The 20,222-nt window shown below is 39.8% G+C and overlaps 1 protein-coding gene across 1 annotated transcript in view; it reads left to right on the forward strand.

Annotated features, from left to right (window-relative positions):
* The first annotated feature begins 17,185 nt into the window (after positions 1-17,185).
* Positions 17,186-20,222, forward strand: part of LOC126191439 (nuclear receptor 2C2-associated protein) — a 60,117-nt gene continuing 57,080 nt past the window's right edge. Inside the window, exon 1 of the mRNA XM_049932316.1 lies at positions 17,186-17,354. Within this exon, the coding sequence (XP_049788273.1) occupies positions 17,317-17,354 (38 nt within the window). The 5' untranslated portion in view covers positions 17,186-17,316. The remainder of the gene's footprint in view (positions 17,355-20,222) is intronic.

Genomic DNA, 20,222 nt, shown 5'->3' on the forward strand with positions numbered 1-20,222 from the left:
AAAAGATTATTCAGCACTCTGACCCATGTTAAAACTTGTCTTAGATTAGCTAAGCACCAACAATGTCTCACTGATTTGGGAACCTAGCCAACTAAATATACACTCCTGGAAATTGAAATAAGAACACCGTGAATTCATTGTCCCAGGAAGGGGAAACTTTATTGACACATTCCTGGGGTCAGATACATCACATGATCACACTGACAGAACCACAGGCACATAGACACAAGCAACAGAGCATGCACAATGTCGGCACTAGTACAGTGTATATCCACCTTTCGCAGCAATGCAGGCTGCTATTCTCCCATGGAGACGATCGTAGAGATGCTGGATGTAGTCCTGTGGAACGGCTTGCCATGCCGTTTCCACCTGGCGCCTCAGTTGGACCAGCGTTCGTGCTGGACGTGCAGACCGCGTGAGACGACGCTTCATCCAGTCCCAAACATGCTCAATGGGGGACAGATCCGGAGATCTTGCTGGCCAGGGTAGTTGACTTACACCTTCTAGAGCACGTTGGGTGGCACGGGATACATGCGGACGTGCATTGTCCTGTTGGAACAGCAAGTTCCCTTGCCGGTCTAGGAATGGTAGAACGATGGGTTCGATGACGGTTTGGATGTACCGTGCACTATTCAGTGTCCCCTCGACGATGACCAGTGGTGTACGGCCAGTGTAGGAGATCGCTCCCCACACCATGATGCCGGGTGTTGGCCCTGTGTGCCTCGGTCGTATGCAGTCCTGATTGTGGCGCTCACCTGCACGGCGCCAAACACGCATACGACCATCATTGGCACCAAGGCAGAAGCGACTCTCATCGCTGAAGACGACACGTCTCCATTCCTCCCTCCATTCACGCCTGTCGCGACACCACTGGAGGCGGGCTGCACGATGTTGGGGCGTGAGCGGAAGACGGCCCAACGGTGTGCGGGACCGTAGCCCAGCTTCATGGAGACGGTTGCGAATGGTCCTCGCCGATACCCCAGGAGCAACAGTGTCCCTAATTTGCTGGGAAGTGGCGGTGCGGTCCCCTACGGCACTGCGTAGGATCCTAGTGTCTTGGCGTGCATCTGTGCGTCGCTGCGGTCCGGTCCCAGGTCGATGGGCACGTGCACCTTCCGCCGACCACTGGCGACAACATCGATGTACTGTGGAGACCTCACGCCCCACGTGTTGAGCAATTCGGCGGTACGTCCACCCGGCCTCCCGCATGCCCACTATACGCCCTTGCTCAAAGTCCGTCATCTGCACATACGGTTCACGTCCACGCTGTCGCGGAATGCTACCAGTGTTAACGACTGCGATGGAGCTCCGTATGCCACGGCAAACTGGCTGACACTGACGGCGGCGGTGCACAAATGCTGCGCAGCTAGCGCCATTCGACGGCCAACACCGCGGTGTCTGATGTGTCCGCTGTGCCGTGCGTGTGATCATTGCTTGTACAGCCCTCTCGCAGTGTCCGGAGCAAGTATGGTGGGTCTGACACACCGGTGTCAATGTGTTCTTTTTTCCATTTCCAGGAGTGTAGTTTTGCAAGGTAACTAGAATTTGCTGCTGTAATCTAAACATTTCCTGAACAAAAGGCTCGCAAATCGTCACTGACAGTTTCACACGCATGTAGGTTATAATACACTACCAGCTGCATGACTCATGGCTGTTTACATGCGAGGACGCTGGTGTCTGCTCACCAGGGGTAGAGAGGGGCAGAACACTCCATAACGCAGCATTACAAGCACCATACATTTCGTCAATGTACAAAGCAGTGTAACACTTAGCCTTTTGTTTTAAAGTGAAGCAAAAGAAAATTAAACCCATTTAAATAAATAAAATTAAATGGAGCTTAAATACATTTTAGATTAATTAATTATCGAGTAGCATCTGAAGCTGAAACTGTAAATTTGTCAGTTGTATCAGTTTTCTCCCTTTCCATGTAGGTCATGGCTGAGCTGTTATCCAATTCCCTAGCTGTGATGGTTTGGACTCCTGATCACTGTGTAATATCCACACCCACATTTTATTCAAAATAATATTCATGACAGCATTGTATGGTGAATGTGACTGGACTTTGATCCTATTTTGGTAATACTAATGAAAAGGACTTCATCATTAATAAAATAATAAATAATTATTGTCAATGACATAATTTAATATTTTGTGAAAAATAATATCTCAGACAATACCCATGTAAAAATATAATGAAACTCTCAGTCTTTTGTTATCCATGATTTTGTAGAAAAATGCTTCTTGTTCGAACTATAGTACTCACAGGATGTGATTGATGTCTCATCGTATCACAGAGGTCTGTAAAAAGCTGTATTATGTTCTTAACCGATATTTGAAAACAGTGTTTATGTGTTACTGAGACGAATTCTCTTTGTTTGGAGTTTTATTTCATTGTAATTCTCGTCCTGTATAAATGTTAAGTTTTCTGCTCAGCTACAAAAGAGCAGGGCAATTAGCGCTATTGATCTACAGCGCAGTTTATTGGTAAAGGGGGAATATTAATGTGCCCTGTAACATTGAGAAATATTTTCAATGTTAATGCATATAGTGAAGGTGACAAAAGATTTAATATATATTATTTATCATAAGTAAAACACAGCCTAAAGAGGAATCGGTAAGTGATTGTCTTAATGTAGCAGCCATCTTAGTGAAATGTTGCAGTGGCAGTTTTAAATTGATGTTCTGAACAGAAATAAATGTTGTTGGTTATTGTGTATTGGTGTTCGAGGATCCACTCTGAGGTAATAAATTCCAGTTAGACTGTGAATACACTGAACTTCTATAAATACAAACAGTATGTTATGTATAAATTCTTATCTGATGATGTATGATGCCCGGTAATTTCTTAACAACTTTTATGAAATGTATTGACAGCAAAATACATTAGTGTTGTGTATGTGTGGTGTTGTGTGACAGAACTATTCATTTTGTTTAAAGAAAAGTGTTGCCACCTCGAATAACAGTAGTGTTAAATCTGATAAATGATCTGCAACTAGCAAAGAGTCTTTTAAACAAGACCATTGAAATTACTAAGAATCATTAATCTTGTTGGGTTCAGGTTACTTATCGTACATTTAGCTTGTTTGGTGGTTATAAATGATTACTTTTCTGAATGAACTTAGTGACATTTACACTGCTTGACAGACATCATTGCTACACATTCCCAGGTGGATATTTCTTTTAAAAAATTACATTCATTAGCTGGGCAAAGCAGTGATTAAATAAAACCTCATGTTACATTGATAATAAGTAACTAATTTCATTGTAATCTTGTTCAACTTGTACGACACAATGTACTCACAATTGCACCACATGTCACAAATGTCTTCATAACTACATTTCAAACCAATTTATTGTCGTTCTTTCACTCTGCTACTCCATGAAAACATTATGGCGCTAGCATTCTTTCTCGATATAATGAACCTTTGCACACTCTTTCATCTGATTCATGTCTTAGTTTGACAAAGTGGTAAACTAGAAAGAGGGTTGAGGTCTACTTTTGTTTTATTACATTCCAGATTTCATTGTAATACAAGGTGTATCGTAATAGTTTCCTGAAATAACAGAGGGCACGAAATTAAACATTTTTTTAATAAAACAGTGTCCAGAAATTAGTCGTTTTGAACTTGGACTGTGATGAAGGAAACTATGTATTGTAATAAAAGTGCTGGTAGGTCTTCATTGGAAAACGAGTGTGGAATTTAGAACATGACATTGGCAAGGGCACATCACACAGTTGTGCTACTAATTGTTTTCTTTCTGTGGAGTTATTATAGTTAGATACAATGCAAACTGGAAATATATTTATAAATGTTATCTAAAATTGTAACTGCCGCAATGTACTCTAATCCTAATAGAAAATGTGTATGGAAATAAAAAATATGAAGTAGAAAACGTCATCGGAAAAAAATCACATACTGGCAGCAGCAAATTTAACTGTCATTGTCAGTTCTGTAATTAGAAAGCCTGTCTATGTTCACTTCCATAGAAAAACAATATTATGAAAGTGTGTATGGAAATCATAAGTGTGAATGTAGAAAATGTAGTCGGAAAAAATCGCATATTGGTGGCAACAAATTCAACTGTCAGTGTCAGTTCTGTATTTAGGAAGCCTGTCTTTGCTCACTTCCATAAAGAACCAATGTTATGTATTTTAATACCTGAAACTAAGTAAACAAATTATGCAGAAGATACCCTGTGACCAATAGTAACAAACTAACTTTAGTAGTTCATCATTTCTATGGTAAGAACAACAACTGAAGCAAAAGCAAATAACTCTGATTTATGAGCGTTTGCATAGCGTTTGTAAACGCTGTATTATTGATAAGTAATGTTTACATTCTTATTCTCCACATTAATAGAAAATTAAAAACAGTTAATCTTATGCATCTGTATAGAAACCGTCCTCTCTCCATCAGACCTGTTCATGCTATTTCTTCAGGGCCATCCCACTTTCTAAATACAATGCAATGAAGTGCCACAGTCCATATAATACTATGGAATGTTCACACGTTCTGTAATCAGGATGACCCTGCATCCGAAATGAAACCAAAGTTAGTACTGTTAATAGTGGCTCTATGATACTAGTATATGTACTACTGTACACTCTAATTCAGCCTATTGAACCATGAACAACTGTTAAGCGTATCGAATTCTGCTGGCAATACCTTGTGCAATGTATAGTACCAAAGTATAATTTCAGCAGAAATTTGCTCCGGTCAGAGTGCAAAAAGGCGACTATGTTCTTCAAAAGACTCTGACAGAAAAGTGAGGAACACCACACCAAGTCTCATTCTGCCTTCATCACCAAAAATTTTGTTATGCAAACACACTTGCGCTCCTTTGACACAGAACGTTTTTAAATCCTCTTACTCAGTCTCTGATTGTAGTGAGGCCTTCAGACAACAGCATCTCCCTCTCACTGCCACTTTCTGAGTCTCTGTCCCACTTTCTCTTTTTTTTCTCCCACTGCTTTACAATATGTTCCAGAGCCACTGTCTCCTCTTCATTGTCTCCTTTTGTCTTTCTTTGACACTACTATTGTCTCCTCCATACTTCAGCATGACAAAATTTCAGAGAGGGGGGATGGTCCAAACTACACCCTCCCCTATACCTATGTGTTAAAGTTCGTCAAACTGAAAGTCTCTAAACCCTTCTCCGTCCCAAACCTATATACAGTGTACACTCATCTCTTTTTCATTTCCGCTGTCTCCCCTCTCTTTTCCTCCACTGCTTCTACCTCCATGCACCTCTCTTTCTCTTCTAGTGCCATAGTCTCTCAGTGACAATAAATATCTCCTCTGTCATTGGCTTCCATTTGTATTATCTTCGTCTATTTCTCATTCTCTTTCTTTGACACTTTCTCTCCACCACAATCACTGCTTCCTCTCTCTTTCTCTCCCACTGGCTCTGTCTCTTCACTCTTCCACCGCCGCTGTCCCTCTGCTATTCTCCCTCAGCCCAAAGAAGTGTGGGAATGTTCATATGCCAAAATTTTTGGTGAGGAAGGCGGAATGGTGATTGTGGCAGCTGGGTCCCCACTTTTCTGTCAAGAGTCTTTCCTAGAGCCACATATTCGCCTTTTTGCGCTCCAAAACGAGCTTTTTTCCTTCAGTTCCCTTCTTTTCCCTGCCACAGCAGCATATACAGCTTATATAAAACAAGTTTCAAAGTTTATTCATGTACTTCGACACATTTCTATACTTTAATGCGTATATAAAAAAATAAACATTATGATATAGGGTTAAAAAGGAATTGTTTGTTTTACATGTTTTTCTTGATTCATTGCTCATCGATAACTAGTGAGTTAACAGCTATATATGTAATTTTATGTATAGGTTTCAGCACAATAATTTGGACAATATTGTAAGAAAATGAATGATTATTTGGTGACATATATGCATTGTGATATAGGGTATATGCCAAACAATCATTCATCTTCTTATCATATTGTCCCAATTATTGTTTTCTATATATATATATGCCACTTGTGAGAGCCTGTGAGGCTGCACAATGCACAAACCTAGTCCACCTTTGGGTGGTACCTGCATCAATAAGGTAAGCATACAATAAGCATTAATTTTGGATCTGAGCTCCACAAACTCTGCACTCTGTGAACCATTTGCCTCATATTTCATCAGCCCAATAACCTTCTTGTTCTGAGGTGTTATGCAGTAAGGAATATCAGCTGCATATCCAAACCTATCTAATTCCTTGGGACTGTACCTAATTACTTTATATATATTGCAGCCTTTCACCAAGTAGCTGAAAGTGTCTGTATATTTATAAAAAAACTTAGGCTTAGTGAAATTTCGCATGTGCAGTCTCAGAGTGTAATCACTACATGTGCAGTTTGGAGAGATTCAGAACACATACTGATACAGACAAGCTTTGTGAACTCCACTGGAAACTTAGTCATCTCCACAGAGACTAATCTTTTATGGAAAATAGTAGCCCACATAAAATTTGGGCTGAGAACACAATCTCTTGTATCCCTTCGATAAACTAAATTAATTCCTCTGTATTTTCTAACATTATCCATGGTTTTGCCAAAAACGGAATTATTTGTTTATTTAAAAATCTTTTTTTTCAAAATCATACATCACGAGAGCCTTCTGCTAAGTATTAACATAAATGGACTCCTTCAAACAGGGATGCTGCTTGGAGGAGATGCTGCTCCTAATAAGTCTGATCCCCAACCTGCGACATTGCCTGAGGTTTCAATAGTGTGTAATGTATCTCTCCATCTTCACCAGCATTGACACCAGCTTGGTGACAGAACCATTTGTGAGGCTAGGCCCTCCAAATGTAGTGACATGTCACTGTCTACATCATACAAAGAGGCAGGGTACTCAAGGCCTGCCTGCAGTACATATCCCCTAACAGCATCAGCAGCTACATTTCGTATCTCATTCCTCCGTCTAATGAGTTCATCTTTGAGCAACCATCAGATCCCTCCAAATGGCAGAGACTGTTGCATGGCATGGCTTTAGAGACTCCTTACATTCATCTAAAGCTTGGAACCAAATTATCAGATGATCTGCACTCCTCCTCCCTCAAACGCAGGTTATTTCCTTGGCATAACTGTGTACACACTGCCAAAGCCCCCATGAATCCCAAGCTCGAAAAAAAGCAAGATAACAACAACAGTCAATAGTTTAGGCTTATCTGTGTCTTTTTCAACATTCTGCCTCGTGTGAACCCCTGGTTTGGTGTAATAAAATCCAGAGTATACGTGCATCCAGAGTATACTTGCTCAGGTATACACTCTAGAATTTCTGAAAAATGTCTGTGAGCATGTACAATTTAGTATATTCCTCTAAATTAGGAATGCTGAACTCATCTGAAACATTCACTGCATGCCTCTACTCTTCATCCATTATGATAGTGACTGAGTTTTCTGATGAATGTAGTTGTAACTGGAAATGTGGTTTCTCAGAGTCACTCCATCAAATCCAGATATTCACAAGGAAAGACACCTTCTTCTAACAAGCAGGAACTTTACATCATCGGGATATGCAATTCTAGTGAGATGCATATCTTCCCAACTTATTATCTCAGTGAATTCCTGAAGATATGCATGCATAAATCTTCATGAATCCATAAAGTGGAGCGATAACCTGGACGTAATTCATTTGGCGAATGAAATGTTGTTTTCTACATTGTCAGGTATGATTCTGACCTTATCAATCTCCAACCCAAATTATCCAAATGCTCAACAAGAAAGTAAGCATCATACCTGTTCAAATTATGGAAGAAAACGGGTATATGTTATGGTACTTTGTATTTCATCTTGCATGCTTTGTGATCTGCACCATGGAATATTCCCATAGGCAACAGTGGCCTCTACATCGAGTTAACATATGTCTGTCAAATGGTAGTCCAAAAACATGACAGTCAACTGCGTGCTTGCATAAGGCATCATTCTCCTGTGCTCTGATCATTGGAATGTTGTTGCTAAACAGATCATCAATATCTTATACAAGTACGTACACTCACAAACATATTTAAGCACATACAAAATACTGGATTTACATTTAAATACTAGAATTAAAAAAATATTCATACAGCTGGACCATAAACATGCTCTGACACATTATTAAATACATAAACAAATTAAATAAAGATATATCGAAGGAATAGCAACAAAAGGTAGGCCAGTAGACTAATGTCTCTGTGCTTTCTAAAACACAGTAAATATTTAACCTATTTCTTCATGAATAGTGTATATCGGATATAAACAAAGACACAGATGAATAAATATATTTATAAGCATGCATCTACCGTTTTTTCGTGTAACTGTGAAGTACTTATGACCTGACGTGATCGATAGTAATCTGCCACTTTGACCTCTAATAACTCATGTACTATTTATGTTACATGCCGGTAATTCATACCAATTTAGGTTTACAATAATAACTTTCTAAAGACACATAGATCGATGAAATCGGATGAACCGTTTAGATTTTGGAAATTCGTTGCTGGGTGTTACTTGTATTATTTACTGTCAGATACTAAACTTTAAACTAACAAAGGTATTGGAAGTCTGATAACACCATCAGAATCATCGTGCAAATAATAGTAATGTACATATTTCTTTCTGAGGTATCATGATTCATCTGGCTACTATTAATTTCTATACGAACTGTGAAATTTCTGCCATGATGGTTTCACAATGTCCGCCATCTTTGGCCCTCCTGGCACGCAGCGTCACTATGAATTCCCAGCCATATACTCGATGGACCACATGCTCTGGCCGTTGTGCGGCATCACGCACTTGCTAACGAGCCTCACCCTGCCGAGCGGCCCAAGTGGTGGCTGCCAACTTTGAACTTAGAATATTTTCAGGGCGTCACAACTCGCCCATTACCTCACAAGAACTTTTTGTCCTGGTTGGTATTTTCACATGTACCAGCTCCTGGCTCAAGCAGTCAGTCTCTAAATACTCATGCATAGCGGACGAGTAGGAGCATCTGAGGCAAAAATGCCTTTCCCCATGATTTTTCGACATGTAGATGGAAAGTAGGTGGGATATGCATTTCATCCAGATGTAGTGATGCTCATCACCCTCGAAGAATAGCAATAAATCCATATGTTTGGGACACTGACCAGCTACTTTGGAAAGGTAGAGGAGTCAACTACTATGCACTTGGCATCTCCTGGCCTGTTTTTTTCTTATCTTCTTTCAAAACATAAATTTGAACTGAATAATTAGGGTTTGCGCCTCAAATTTTGGTAGGACAAGGTATGAGATGCCTTCGATCTTATTGTACCCATAGGCGTTAGCTGTTTTTTATGTATTCATAGCCATTGCATTTTTAGGTAATGTCTATCACAAGCTAGAAATGACATGCAATGCAATATTTATCATCTATTTTGAGAATCTGGACATTAATACACTCTTTTTAGTGGCAATATTTGGTGGAACATTAATGTATCTCGACTCCCTATTCATTGGGTCAACAGAATGCGAATACAAATAAATGTGGATTACAGGGTTGAGTGCCTTACTAGACCCTCTTTCCAACATAGCAGAATAATTGTTCCACAAAATGCTCTTGGTAAAAGTTCCATATCACTTTGCAGTTGTCATGCCATATCATAATTCCATTCCCCAAATTTTAACAATGTTTCTCTTTATGACACTATCACCTTCTTATGGGGAAGAGAGAAAGGGGGGTGTGCATGAGCTCACAGTACAGCTAGAAATGACATGCAATGCAATATTTATCATCTATTTTGAGAATCTGGACATAATACATTCTTTTTAGTGGCAATATTTGGCGGAACAGGAATATATCTTGATTCCCTATTCATTGGATCAACAGAATGCGTGTTGAGGCTGTCAGCATTCCATATGTCACTGGCAGCTATGAGGGTGGGCTCTGCTGAAGCACTACCCTGACCGATAGCAGAGAAAGCGTGTGCTCATGATTGCTACACTGTGTATTTCAAGCACCTGAAGGCGAGATACCACCGCATGTTGATAATTTCAGGGAGGTCCCTTTCGAACACTGCTCAATAAGAATGAACGAAAGTAGGTGAAATTTGATGCCCCACATTATCAATGCAGGACAGCAAAACCCTATCCCAAAAACACCAGGACTAAGGTGTAGTTCAGTGCAGCTGTGCGATTTGCCTGGTTTTCGCTAACGTGGCAGTCTGTTGGACTGCTGCTGCTGAGTCAGGTTACGTTAGGCAAGATTAGGCTAGATTAGGGTGGACTAGGCTAGGCTAAGTGTCATGTAGGGTCAGGTTGGGGTTAGGTTAGATTAGTATTAGGTCTAGGTTTAGGTCTGGGTCCAGTTGGGTCAGGTCAGGTTGGGTTGGGTCAGATCAGGCCAGTCTGGCCCAGGACAACAGAAAAGCAGTACATTGATGTCAGCACCAGCTCTGTGGTGGCTGGACTCGCTGGGTACTCAGTGAGTGTGTCCTTGAATAGCTGGCTAATGTTAGCTGCAAAAGGCAGTTTTACTTGCTAACTGTCTGTGTGGCATAAGCAAAAAGTCTGTGGGTCCCACGAAAATATGTCGCTTCAAAGAATATTAATAACCTGATAGTTAACACAACATAACAACAAAAAGCTTTCACAGATCTCACTGTTCAGAGTTGACTGATGCACTCTCATGGAAGCACAGAATGGCACTTGATCTAGCTGTATTGCTCAATACAGTGAAGGCACAGAGACTGTGTACAAAATGTCTATACTCTTGTGAATATGGTGGCAATGCAACAAGTGGATCCTGGATCAGTGATTAACAAATTACACAAAGTGTGATGTAGGGAGTTCGATGGGAAAGTGAGCAAGGAAACTAATGTGAAAGTCAATGTGTCCTCTTTGTCCAACATGGTAAAGGCACATTTGTGTGGAGTGGGACGAGGAGCTGCAATGGACACACAGTCAGTGATGTGGGAAGTAATGTCTGGGGCTCGACTGCAGATGATCAACTGATGATGCAGCCAGCAGGAGACAAAGTCTCGACAGCAGGCAGTGTCTGGGGCACCACATTCCAACTTTTTCTGGCAGCTGCAGTGCATGCGGGCTGATTAGGACTGTGGGCTGCGGTTATGACACACCGCATGTGTCTGAAGCAGATCCAGCAGTGGGCATATGTGACGTAGTGCTCTGGCTGCTCTGATGGAGGTGATCTGACTGCCTGTGATGGGCACAACCTGGGCACCTGTGGGATAAAGCTGAAGTGTGTGTAGCAGTGCAATGACAACTGGTAGCAGGCGTGTTGAGGCTGGCAGCATTCCATATGTCACTGGCAGCTATGAGTGTGGACTCTGATGAAGCACTACCCTGACCGATAGCGGAGAACGCTTGTGCTCACGATCGCTACACTGTGTATTTCAAGCGAACCTGATTTCCATCCTCATAGTGGTGCTATTAGTGCCACTCTTATGTGAATGGCGCGAAATATGAATAGAAACCACCTTTCAGATGTAGGAACATGCCTACGAACTTTCGTTTATGTCACAATCTCCTTCTTGTTTGTGATTTATTTATTTATTTATTTATTTATTGCCATCAGCGTATGAGGGCAGTATCAGTGGGGTGATGATTATGTCCCATATTTCAGCCATATAGTTTTTGTCTTGTTGACTCGCAACTTGGCCGAACTTGGTGAGGTTGCAGGTGGCACTGCCTCAACTTGCCTGGACCATATCAGTTAGTCCTGAGGAAAATAGAGGGGCAGCCTAACCGACACCTATCCTGTGCTTGTCACCATTCCAGTAACAGTAGATGGTGTCAGAGTGGTGGTGCTTTGTCCACTGAAATTTTCTTCAGCAGGCTGCAGGTGGGGAGACTCCATGTGTTTGGGGCTTCTCTGTAGCTCTGTAGCTCACTCTCCAATCTCTGGTTGTGTGGCAGTAACTCATCTGTTGTCTTTTGCACTTCATCCATGGTTGCCATCTTGCTTTAGAACTACGTTCTCGCATCTGGACTGGAAGGTGGGAGAGGAAGCATACATAAAAAGTAACACAGAACACAAAAAAGTCCAAAGTTCCAAATAGTGTCCACATGCAACAATGGTCAACATATAGAATTGTTTGTTCGTAAGACATAGTTTGCCAGATCTGATGTCACTGGCTGTAGGGGACCCAAAAAAAGCAGGAAAGTTTAAAAGCGAATAATACAAGAGGAAAACTGTTCATACAGGAGTCTTGATGATTTGTCCACTTATAAGGCATTGTTCATACACAAGGATGTAAGTGCTAGTCGACTCACAATTCCGTATCACTTATATTGATGAAAGTTTGTTAAACCACATGTTTGATTAACATCACTTCAGGATCAGCAATGAAGAAGAAATAGAGCTTATATTAGATTAGATTCAGTTCTCATTCCATAGACCCAAAAATGAGATGATTCTCATTTGAATGGAAGAAGTAAGAACATATAGCATAAATAGATAAAACATTTTAACATAATATGCACTATCCTGATCATTTGTCAGGAGATTGTCAAACTATGTCAATACATTACAGTAAACTGGAATTGCTAATATTTACAGAATTAATACACTGTCAGAATGAAACATAGTTATGCACTTTTAAGAAATTTGTCACACACAAAATACCTGATCTTGACTATTGGGACCAATTGCTGTCAAAACTGAAATCCAACTGAAATTGTTACTTAAGGTGGCCTGACATTCCCTGTTAAGATATTCATCTAGAGAGTAGAAGGAGCTGCCTATCAGAAAGTATTTCACACTCTGTTTAAACCATGTTTATCTGAAACCAAGTTTTTAATGGTTGCTGGCAATTTATTGAAAATGTGCATTCTTGAATAATGGGCCCCTTTTTGGGGCCAATGTAGGTGATTTTAGGTCTTTGTGTAGATTGCTCTTATTCCTAGCATTAATAGTATCTATTGAGCTATTAGTTTGAAATAGAGACATATTACTTGCAATACATTTCATTAACGAATAAATATACTGAGAATCATTGGTTAGAATACCAAGTTCCTTGGAGAGGTTTCCATGTGATTTTCTTGAATTTAGACCGCAAATGAGTCTTATTACATGCTTATTTATGCTAAAAACTTTTGCTCAGTTTGGTGAGTTACCCAGAATATGATCCCATATGACATTATAGAATGAAAGTAAGCAAACTATGCAAGTTTTTTTATATCTATATCTCTTACATCAGACATGATACTCACTACACATACTGACTTGTTTGGGCGCTTCACCAGTTCTGTGGTATGCCCTTCCGACCAGAATTTACTGTGGAGTTGTAATCCCAGAAATTTAACACTGTCAGCCTCTTTGATCTGCATGTCTTTGTATGTTATGCCCATGCTCGAAGGAAATCTCTTGCAGGTTCTGAACTATGTATGGTGGGTCTTTTCAAAGTTTAATGACAGTGAATCAGCTTTAAATCATTTATTGATTTCAGTGAAAATTTCAGTAACAGCCTTTTCTAAATTAAATCTGTACCCGACTTGCTATTTATAGCAATGTTTGTATCATCTGCAAACAGAACAAATCTAGCATCTGGCAATGTAACAGACGAGAGATCATTAATGTCACAAGAAAAAGCAATGGGCCCCAAATAGAACCTTGAGGAACACCACATGTGATTAATTCCTAATCAGATGACGACTGATTGCTTGCTCCACAGGTATTTCGCAGCGATATCCCTTGTTTCTGTTAGTTAGGCAAGACTCAAACCGTGACACCATCTAATTCTATTTGCAATATGTGGAGATCTCCACTTACAACTCATTTGTACGATGAGCTGGATTTATTGGTGCACCCGTGCAATATGTTCAGGGAGGAGACTATAGTGGCAGTATGCTGATGAGAACTGAAGAATTGAGAAGGTGCCTGATTACCAAATGTATGCTTATTCATTCAAATTAATACACAGGCAACTGACAACTGAGTTCCATTTGTTAACGTCAGTACACTCGCGATTACATGACTGCTGAAAATGTTATTATCACAAATAGTTCACTCTTTTCGCAGATCACAGGGCTCAAAACCTGATCCCAGAAGGTGTAAACTATCCACATTATGAGCACATTGCCTGATGTCATGACTGCACTAAAACGATAGACTCATGTCCAAAACTAGCGCCAAACTGACTTCCTGTGTGCATTGGTGGGGAGCTCGTCGTATGCTCGATCCACATCGTCTACAGTGACTGAAACAAATTAAGCCTCTGTTCTTGTTGACCTGCAATGCACCCTGTCTTTTGTGGACACGGATCAAACGACACAAACAGTGTCAAATTAATGCATTGTGCATGTGGGTTGGGAGCTAGCAGTAAGCTCCACCCATGTGTTCATGGCTTGATGAATACAAAACCAAGGAATCCACCATCTGCATGGCACAGTGGCTCAGTTCACGCCGCATTGACAATGTCGCACTTGGACGCACCACACTGTTTCCAAGCCTTCATGTAATGGTAAAGCTCATGTTGAGCTGTAGGTGAACTGCAGTCCCGCTGTTCACATATTTCTGCATTATGGCTGCCACAATAATAACAATGACAAAGTTCATTCATGGGGAAACCATAGAACTGATGTTCTTGATCAATTTCTGAGATGTGAAACAACATTTCAAAATATTGACATTTATGTACTAGCGAAGATATATACCTACAAGCATATCAAGCAGTATTTATAAGAGATTGCATAAACTCTGTTTAACTTATCTATAGTGTTTTTTTCTTACATAGCAAATAATCCAGAATAAGATTTTCACTCTGCAGTGGAATGTGCACTGATATGAAACTTCTTGGCAGATTAAAACTGTGTGCCTGACCGAGACTCGAACTCGAGACCTTTGCCTTTCGCGGGCAAGTGCTCTACCATCTGAGCTACTGAAGCACGACTCACGCCTGGTCCCACAGCTTTACTTCTGCTGCAGAGTGAAAATCTCTTTCTGGAAACATCCCCCAGGCTGTGGCTAAGCCATGTCTCCGCAGTATCCTTTCTTTCAGGAGTGCTAGTTCTGCAAGATTCGCAGGAGAGCTTCTGTAAAGTTTGGGAAGGTAGGAGATGAGATACTGGCAGAAGTAAAGCTGTGGGACCGGGCGTGAGTCGTGTTTCGGTAGCTCAGATGGTAGAGCACTAGCCCACGAAAGGCAAAGGTCCTGAGTTCGAGTCTCGGTCGGGCACACAGTTTTAATCTGCCAGAAAGTTTCATAGCAAATAATGTCAGAAACAAATGTATTTTTGTCCTTCAATAGAAATTTCTTTTTTAACTTAGAGAAATATTATTTAATGAACACTGCGTCAGCACTTTACTACCGTTTTTATACATGATGTAGGCATAATCTCTATTGAGTCACTATAGAATGTAAATAATTTTTCATTTCAGGTATTGAGCCTGTCTTGTGGAAGCAGTTCTTCATAGACAGTAATGCAGGGAAACGTTTAAAGTCAAATCTAATTATATTGTTCCAGAGACCTTTTTAAGTCTCAAACATCTATGATATGGACAGACTGGAGCAATGAATGAAAATTTGTACCATGGCCAGTACTCAAGCCCTGACCTCCTGTGCACTAGTCAGATGTGCTATCCACTATGCTGCCCTGGCACAATGGGAACACCAACTGGCTGAGATGTGAATTGGAATTCAGGTCCACAAAGCTATTGTGCCAGGGTGGAGTAATGGTCAGCACATCTGCATAGTGAGCAGGAGATATAAGTTCAGATCCCGGTCTTGATACAGATTTTCATTCTTTATATCAGTCTGTCTATATATACAACACAGATGTCTGAGACTTGGAAAGGTCTCTGGAAGCATATAGTTCATTTGATTAAAGCACCTGTGCCTTTATTTCAGTCAGTAATCTCCATTTCGCTCGATGCTGAGATTCTATTCTAATAAACTTGGCGAGCCTCTGCAATACTGTCCGAGTTTGGAGGGAATACCAAGTGAGCTGGAGTGTGAACGATAATTTCGATTCAGAAGGGAGGTCCGCTAGGGTAGTTCAGGGCAATTGTGCAGAGCCAGTGTGCCACAGCGGTCGATGTGATTGGAACATCTGGCTAGTGAGTAGGACACCCATGTTCGAATGCTAGCCTTGGTACAAATTTTCATTTATCACTTCAGTCTGCATATATACATCATAAATATTTAAAGAATTTAAAATAATGACGCTTTCTAATCTATATGTTAATGAATTGTGTGCTTTCTGAAGACCCATCAGGAATTTTCGGCATTGGACAATCACGTTCATAACTACAAAACAAGAAACAAAGATTTTTACACAGAGATACTCAAAAAACAGCCTTCACCAAAAAAGTGTACATTATCAACCTAAAATACGTTTTAGTGAATCGTCTGCTACAATAAAGAAAACAAAATAATTCCAGAAATTCAAAGTAGAGCTGAAGGAATTTTTAAAACATGTAGCTTTTATTTCGTTGAAAAATGTCGGAATATGAAAAAGTAAAATTATTTACATTTTCTGATGTAAGATGATTGTATTTATATGTAAGATTGTAAACAATCTAAATGTAATAAGTCTAATGTATGCCTATGAATTGACTACATCACTAAGTTAAATATTTAACAATGTAAAAAGTTTACAAGATGTCATGGTAAATTTGAAATGAGTTCTGAAAACATAACAAAATAATAAAACAAAGACTAAGGAGATGAAAAAACACAAAATCCTCTACTATAACACCCGTGAATGCGACGAAATTAGGTCTTCTGGTGTTAGCAGTCGACTCCTTTCCCCATCAACTCAACGTTAAAACTTTCTTTTCGAAACATATAGCTCAGTATAGTCATACTGACGACTCGTTCCATACTGCCAGTTCCACTATGTTGACGACTTGTGTGAATGCCGCCATTTAAAATGCATAGTAGACTGTTTTGACGTATCGTCATTCCGTCCCATTCTGTCAAATGTGGATCGACGTTAATACCGATTTTCATAGTACCAATACATTGCAAACTATATTTAATATATAGTACTTTGGTCACTTATTAACGTGAAAAGAGTGCTGAATATGTGTTTAGATTTAAACTTAAGGAATAATAGTTGTTAGTTATTCGTATTCGTGTCAGATCCAAGTGCATGTGCCAGCTTTATTATACAAGAACATAAAGGTATAATAGTTTTTTTCGTAAGTCTATGGTGTAGCCACTGTGGTGTAATACAGTCTTCGTGACTGAAATGCCTTGCCTAGTCAAGGTGTACAATCTTTGATAATACCTAGTAAACACATGTGGTAGATGTAAAGTAAGCAATTGGTTATTACGTGCTTGTAAGGGTTGGTTTCATGATGTCAATTGTTTAAGATTTCGGTGAAACGAATAAAGACTAGACTAACATTAATTATGGCCATTTCACTGAGCCCATCTCAGTTACAGTGCAGGTTGGTTAAAGAAATTAAGTACACATTTGTCTTGTTAATGACTTTTACACTCCAATGCAAACGGGTACAGGAAGAGCAATAGTATGCACGTTTTGATGGGGTTTCCAGTCGACTTCAAGAGATTTTTTCCCGTGTAATAAGCCAGGTTTCATCCGAAATATGTAATGCTTCACCAATTGAAGAGATTTTTCCAGAGAGACTGAAGTATGGCGTTGTTAAACCTCTCTTTTTGCATCTTCATCTATATTCTGCAACCACTGCGAAGTGCTTGGCAGAGGATTAGCCCTATTCTACCAGTTGTTAGGATTTCCTCCCGTTCCATTCAAGTATTGAGCGCAAGGAAGACTGAGTGTTTGAATGTCTCTGTGCGTGTGCTGTAATTATTATTATCTTATTCTGACGATCCTACATAAAATTAATTGTTGGTAAGGCGGGTATCAGGTTCAGATTCATTGGGAGAGTCCTTAGAAAATGTAGTCCATCAACAAAGGAGGTGGCTTACAAAACACTCGTTCGACCTATACTTGAGTATTGCTCATCAGTGTGGGATCCGCACCAGATCGGATTGACGGAGGAGATAGAGAGGATCCAAAGAAGAGCGGCACGTTTCGTCACAGTGTTATTTAGTAACCGTGATAGCGTTACGGAGATGTTTAGCAAACTCAAGTGGCAGACTCTGCAAGAGAGGTGCTCTGCATCGCGGTGTAGCTTGCTGTCCAGGTTTCGAGAGGGTGCGTTTCTGGATGAGATATCGAATATATTGCTTCCCCCTACTTATACCTCCCGAGGAGATCACGAATGTAAAATTAGAGAGATTCGAGCGCGCACGGAGGCTTCCAGACAGTCGTTCTTCCCGCGAACCATACGCGACTGGAGAAGAAAAGGGAGGTAATGATAGTGGCACGTAAAGTGCCCTCCGCCACACACCGTTGGGTGGCTTGCGGAGTATAAATGTAGTATGTAGAAAGTGATAAGGGAGATGTCAGTAACTACCGGCCTGTTTCATTGTTAATTTCGTTTTCCATAATTTTTTAGAGGGTGATGGATTCTAGACTCGTATTTCACCTTAGCAAAAATAATATCCACAGCAAATCACCGTTTGGGTTTCAGACGTATTGCTCTACTGAGAACACCATTTACATATTCACTAGCCAGGGTTTACAAACATTAAATAATGTAGTGCCTTTTATTATTATATTACGACCTGTCGAAGGCATTTGGCCGTGTGAATCGCAGTAGTCTCCAAGATGAATTGAAGTTTTATGCTGTTCAGGGTACAGCCAACCAGTGGCTGATGTCAGGTCGAGCCAAGAGAGTGCACAAAGTTGTACTTATTAATTCAGCCAATAAGGTTCAGAGACGTAATTCTAAATGGGGAGAAATCACATATGGGGTTCCCCAGTACTCAATCTTGGGTCTGTCATTGTACCTCATATATGTATATAATCTTCCATATTATATATAACAAGCAGAATTAGTCCTTTTTATAGATGACACTAGTCTTGCAATCAGTTCAAGTATATATACAGAAACAAAAGAAGTGGTAATCAATGTTGTTAAAAATATGATGACTGATTTTTATTGGTCTCGCCCTTAGATTTAAAAAGGCGCAATGTATTAAGTCCTGCGCACCTAGGCCAATGATACATGTAACACATGGTGAAGAAATAGTAAATAGGGTGGAAATTTCAAAATTCTTAATGATGAGAATTTAAATTGGAGAAAACACTTTTGGCTCATCCCATCTCGTATCAACACAGAAAAAGAGAATTTTCTACTCATTGTCTCAGATTTTCTTGAAATTTGGCATAGCTATACTGTTGGTATAGACTTAGAAAAATATGGAATTTTTCTGAGATATGTCACTCATCTCTGTATTACAGAGCTGAAAAGTTATAAAGTTACTATAGAAGCTTTCCAAATTGAGCTACAGACTTGGGATGAATACAGTCCTACAGCATTTTTGACACCCTTTCACATGGTGTGGAATAATATTCAAGTTAATATTAGAAAATTCCTTTCAAAACAAAATTTAAAATTTTAATTTATTTAGTAAGTATATATTTTAAAATTTCCTAATTTATTCCATGAACAGCTAGTATTGTTCTGAATCACAGGTGAAAATATAAATTTGGGATGATAATTTCTTCATTAGTAAAAAGGTGAAGACTGAAGCTCTACCTTAAATAATTCGAGTGTGTCCAGGTGTTAATTACTACATCAGTATGAATATTGACATTTTCATGAAAATAAACATGAACACTGTTGTTATAAAGATCGAAGTAAATAGACCACAGTAAAACAAACTGTTAAGTAACAGGATCTATTAATCATTTTAAATTTGAAAATGCTAAATATGTTTGGCACACATCATTTTCAGGTAAAAAGTTCTTCCAGTAGGAGTCACAGGATTTACTTTCACCAGATCATCCATTACTGATACCCACAGAATATCAGCATTTCTTGGGTATGAGAAGAATGTAGGTGGCCCAGTTGGATGAAGAAAAGTTTTTTCACATCATCAAGTTGTTCATTTTTCTGTACAACACACCTGTACTACCAGTTTGCTTGTTAGACAACAGTGACATAGCCTGATATGGGAAATACGGAAGCGTCCGATCCCGCCCTTCTGCTTTGACCCATGACATCAGAAATATGGCGGAAACAACCATAAACGACAATTCCAATATGGCGCATATAAAGTCGTTATGTACACATTATAAAGACGAAAATACATCGAAAAACAAACACACACGTTCCATAAAAAGCCTAATGACTCTAATGGACAAGCGCGGGAAATTGGGGGGTTTTGGGTGGGGACAAACTAAATATATACAAATTTAGACACCCACCCCCATACAGAACCAA

Source organism: Schistocerca cancellata, chromosome 6, assembly GCF_023864275.1.
Source record: "Schistocerca cancellata isolate TAMUIC-IGC-003103 chromosome 6, iqSchCanc2.1, whole genome shotgun sequence".
Classification (NCBI taxonomy): domain Eukaryota; kingdom Metazoa; phylum Arthropoda; class Insecta; order Orthoptera; family Acrididae; genus Schistocerca; species Schistocerca cancellata.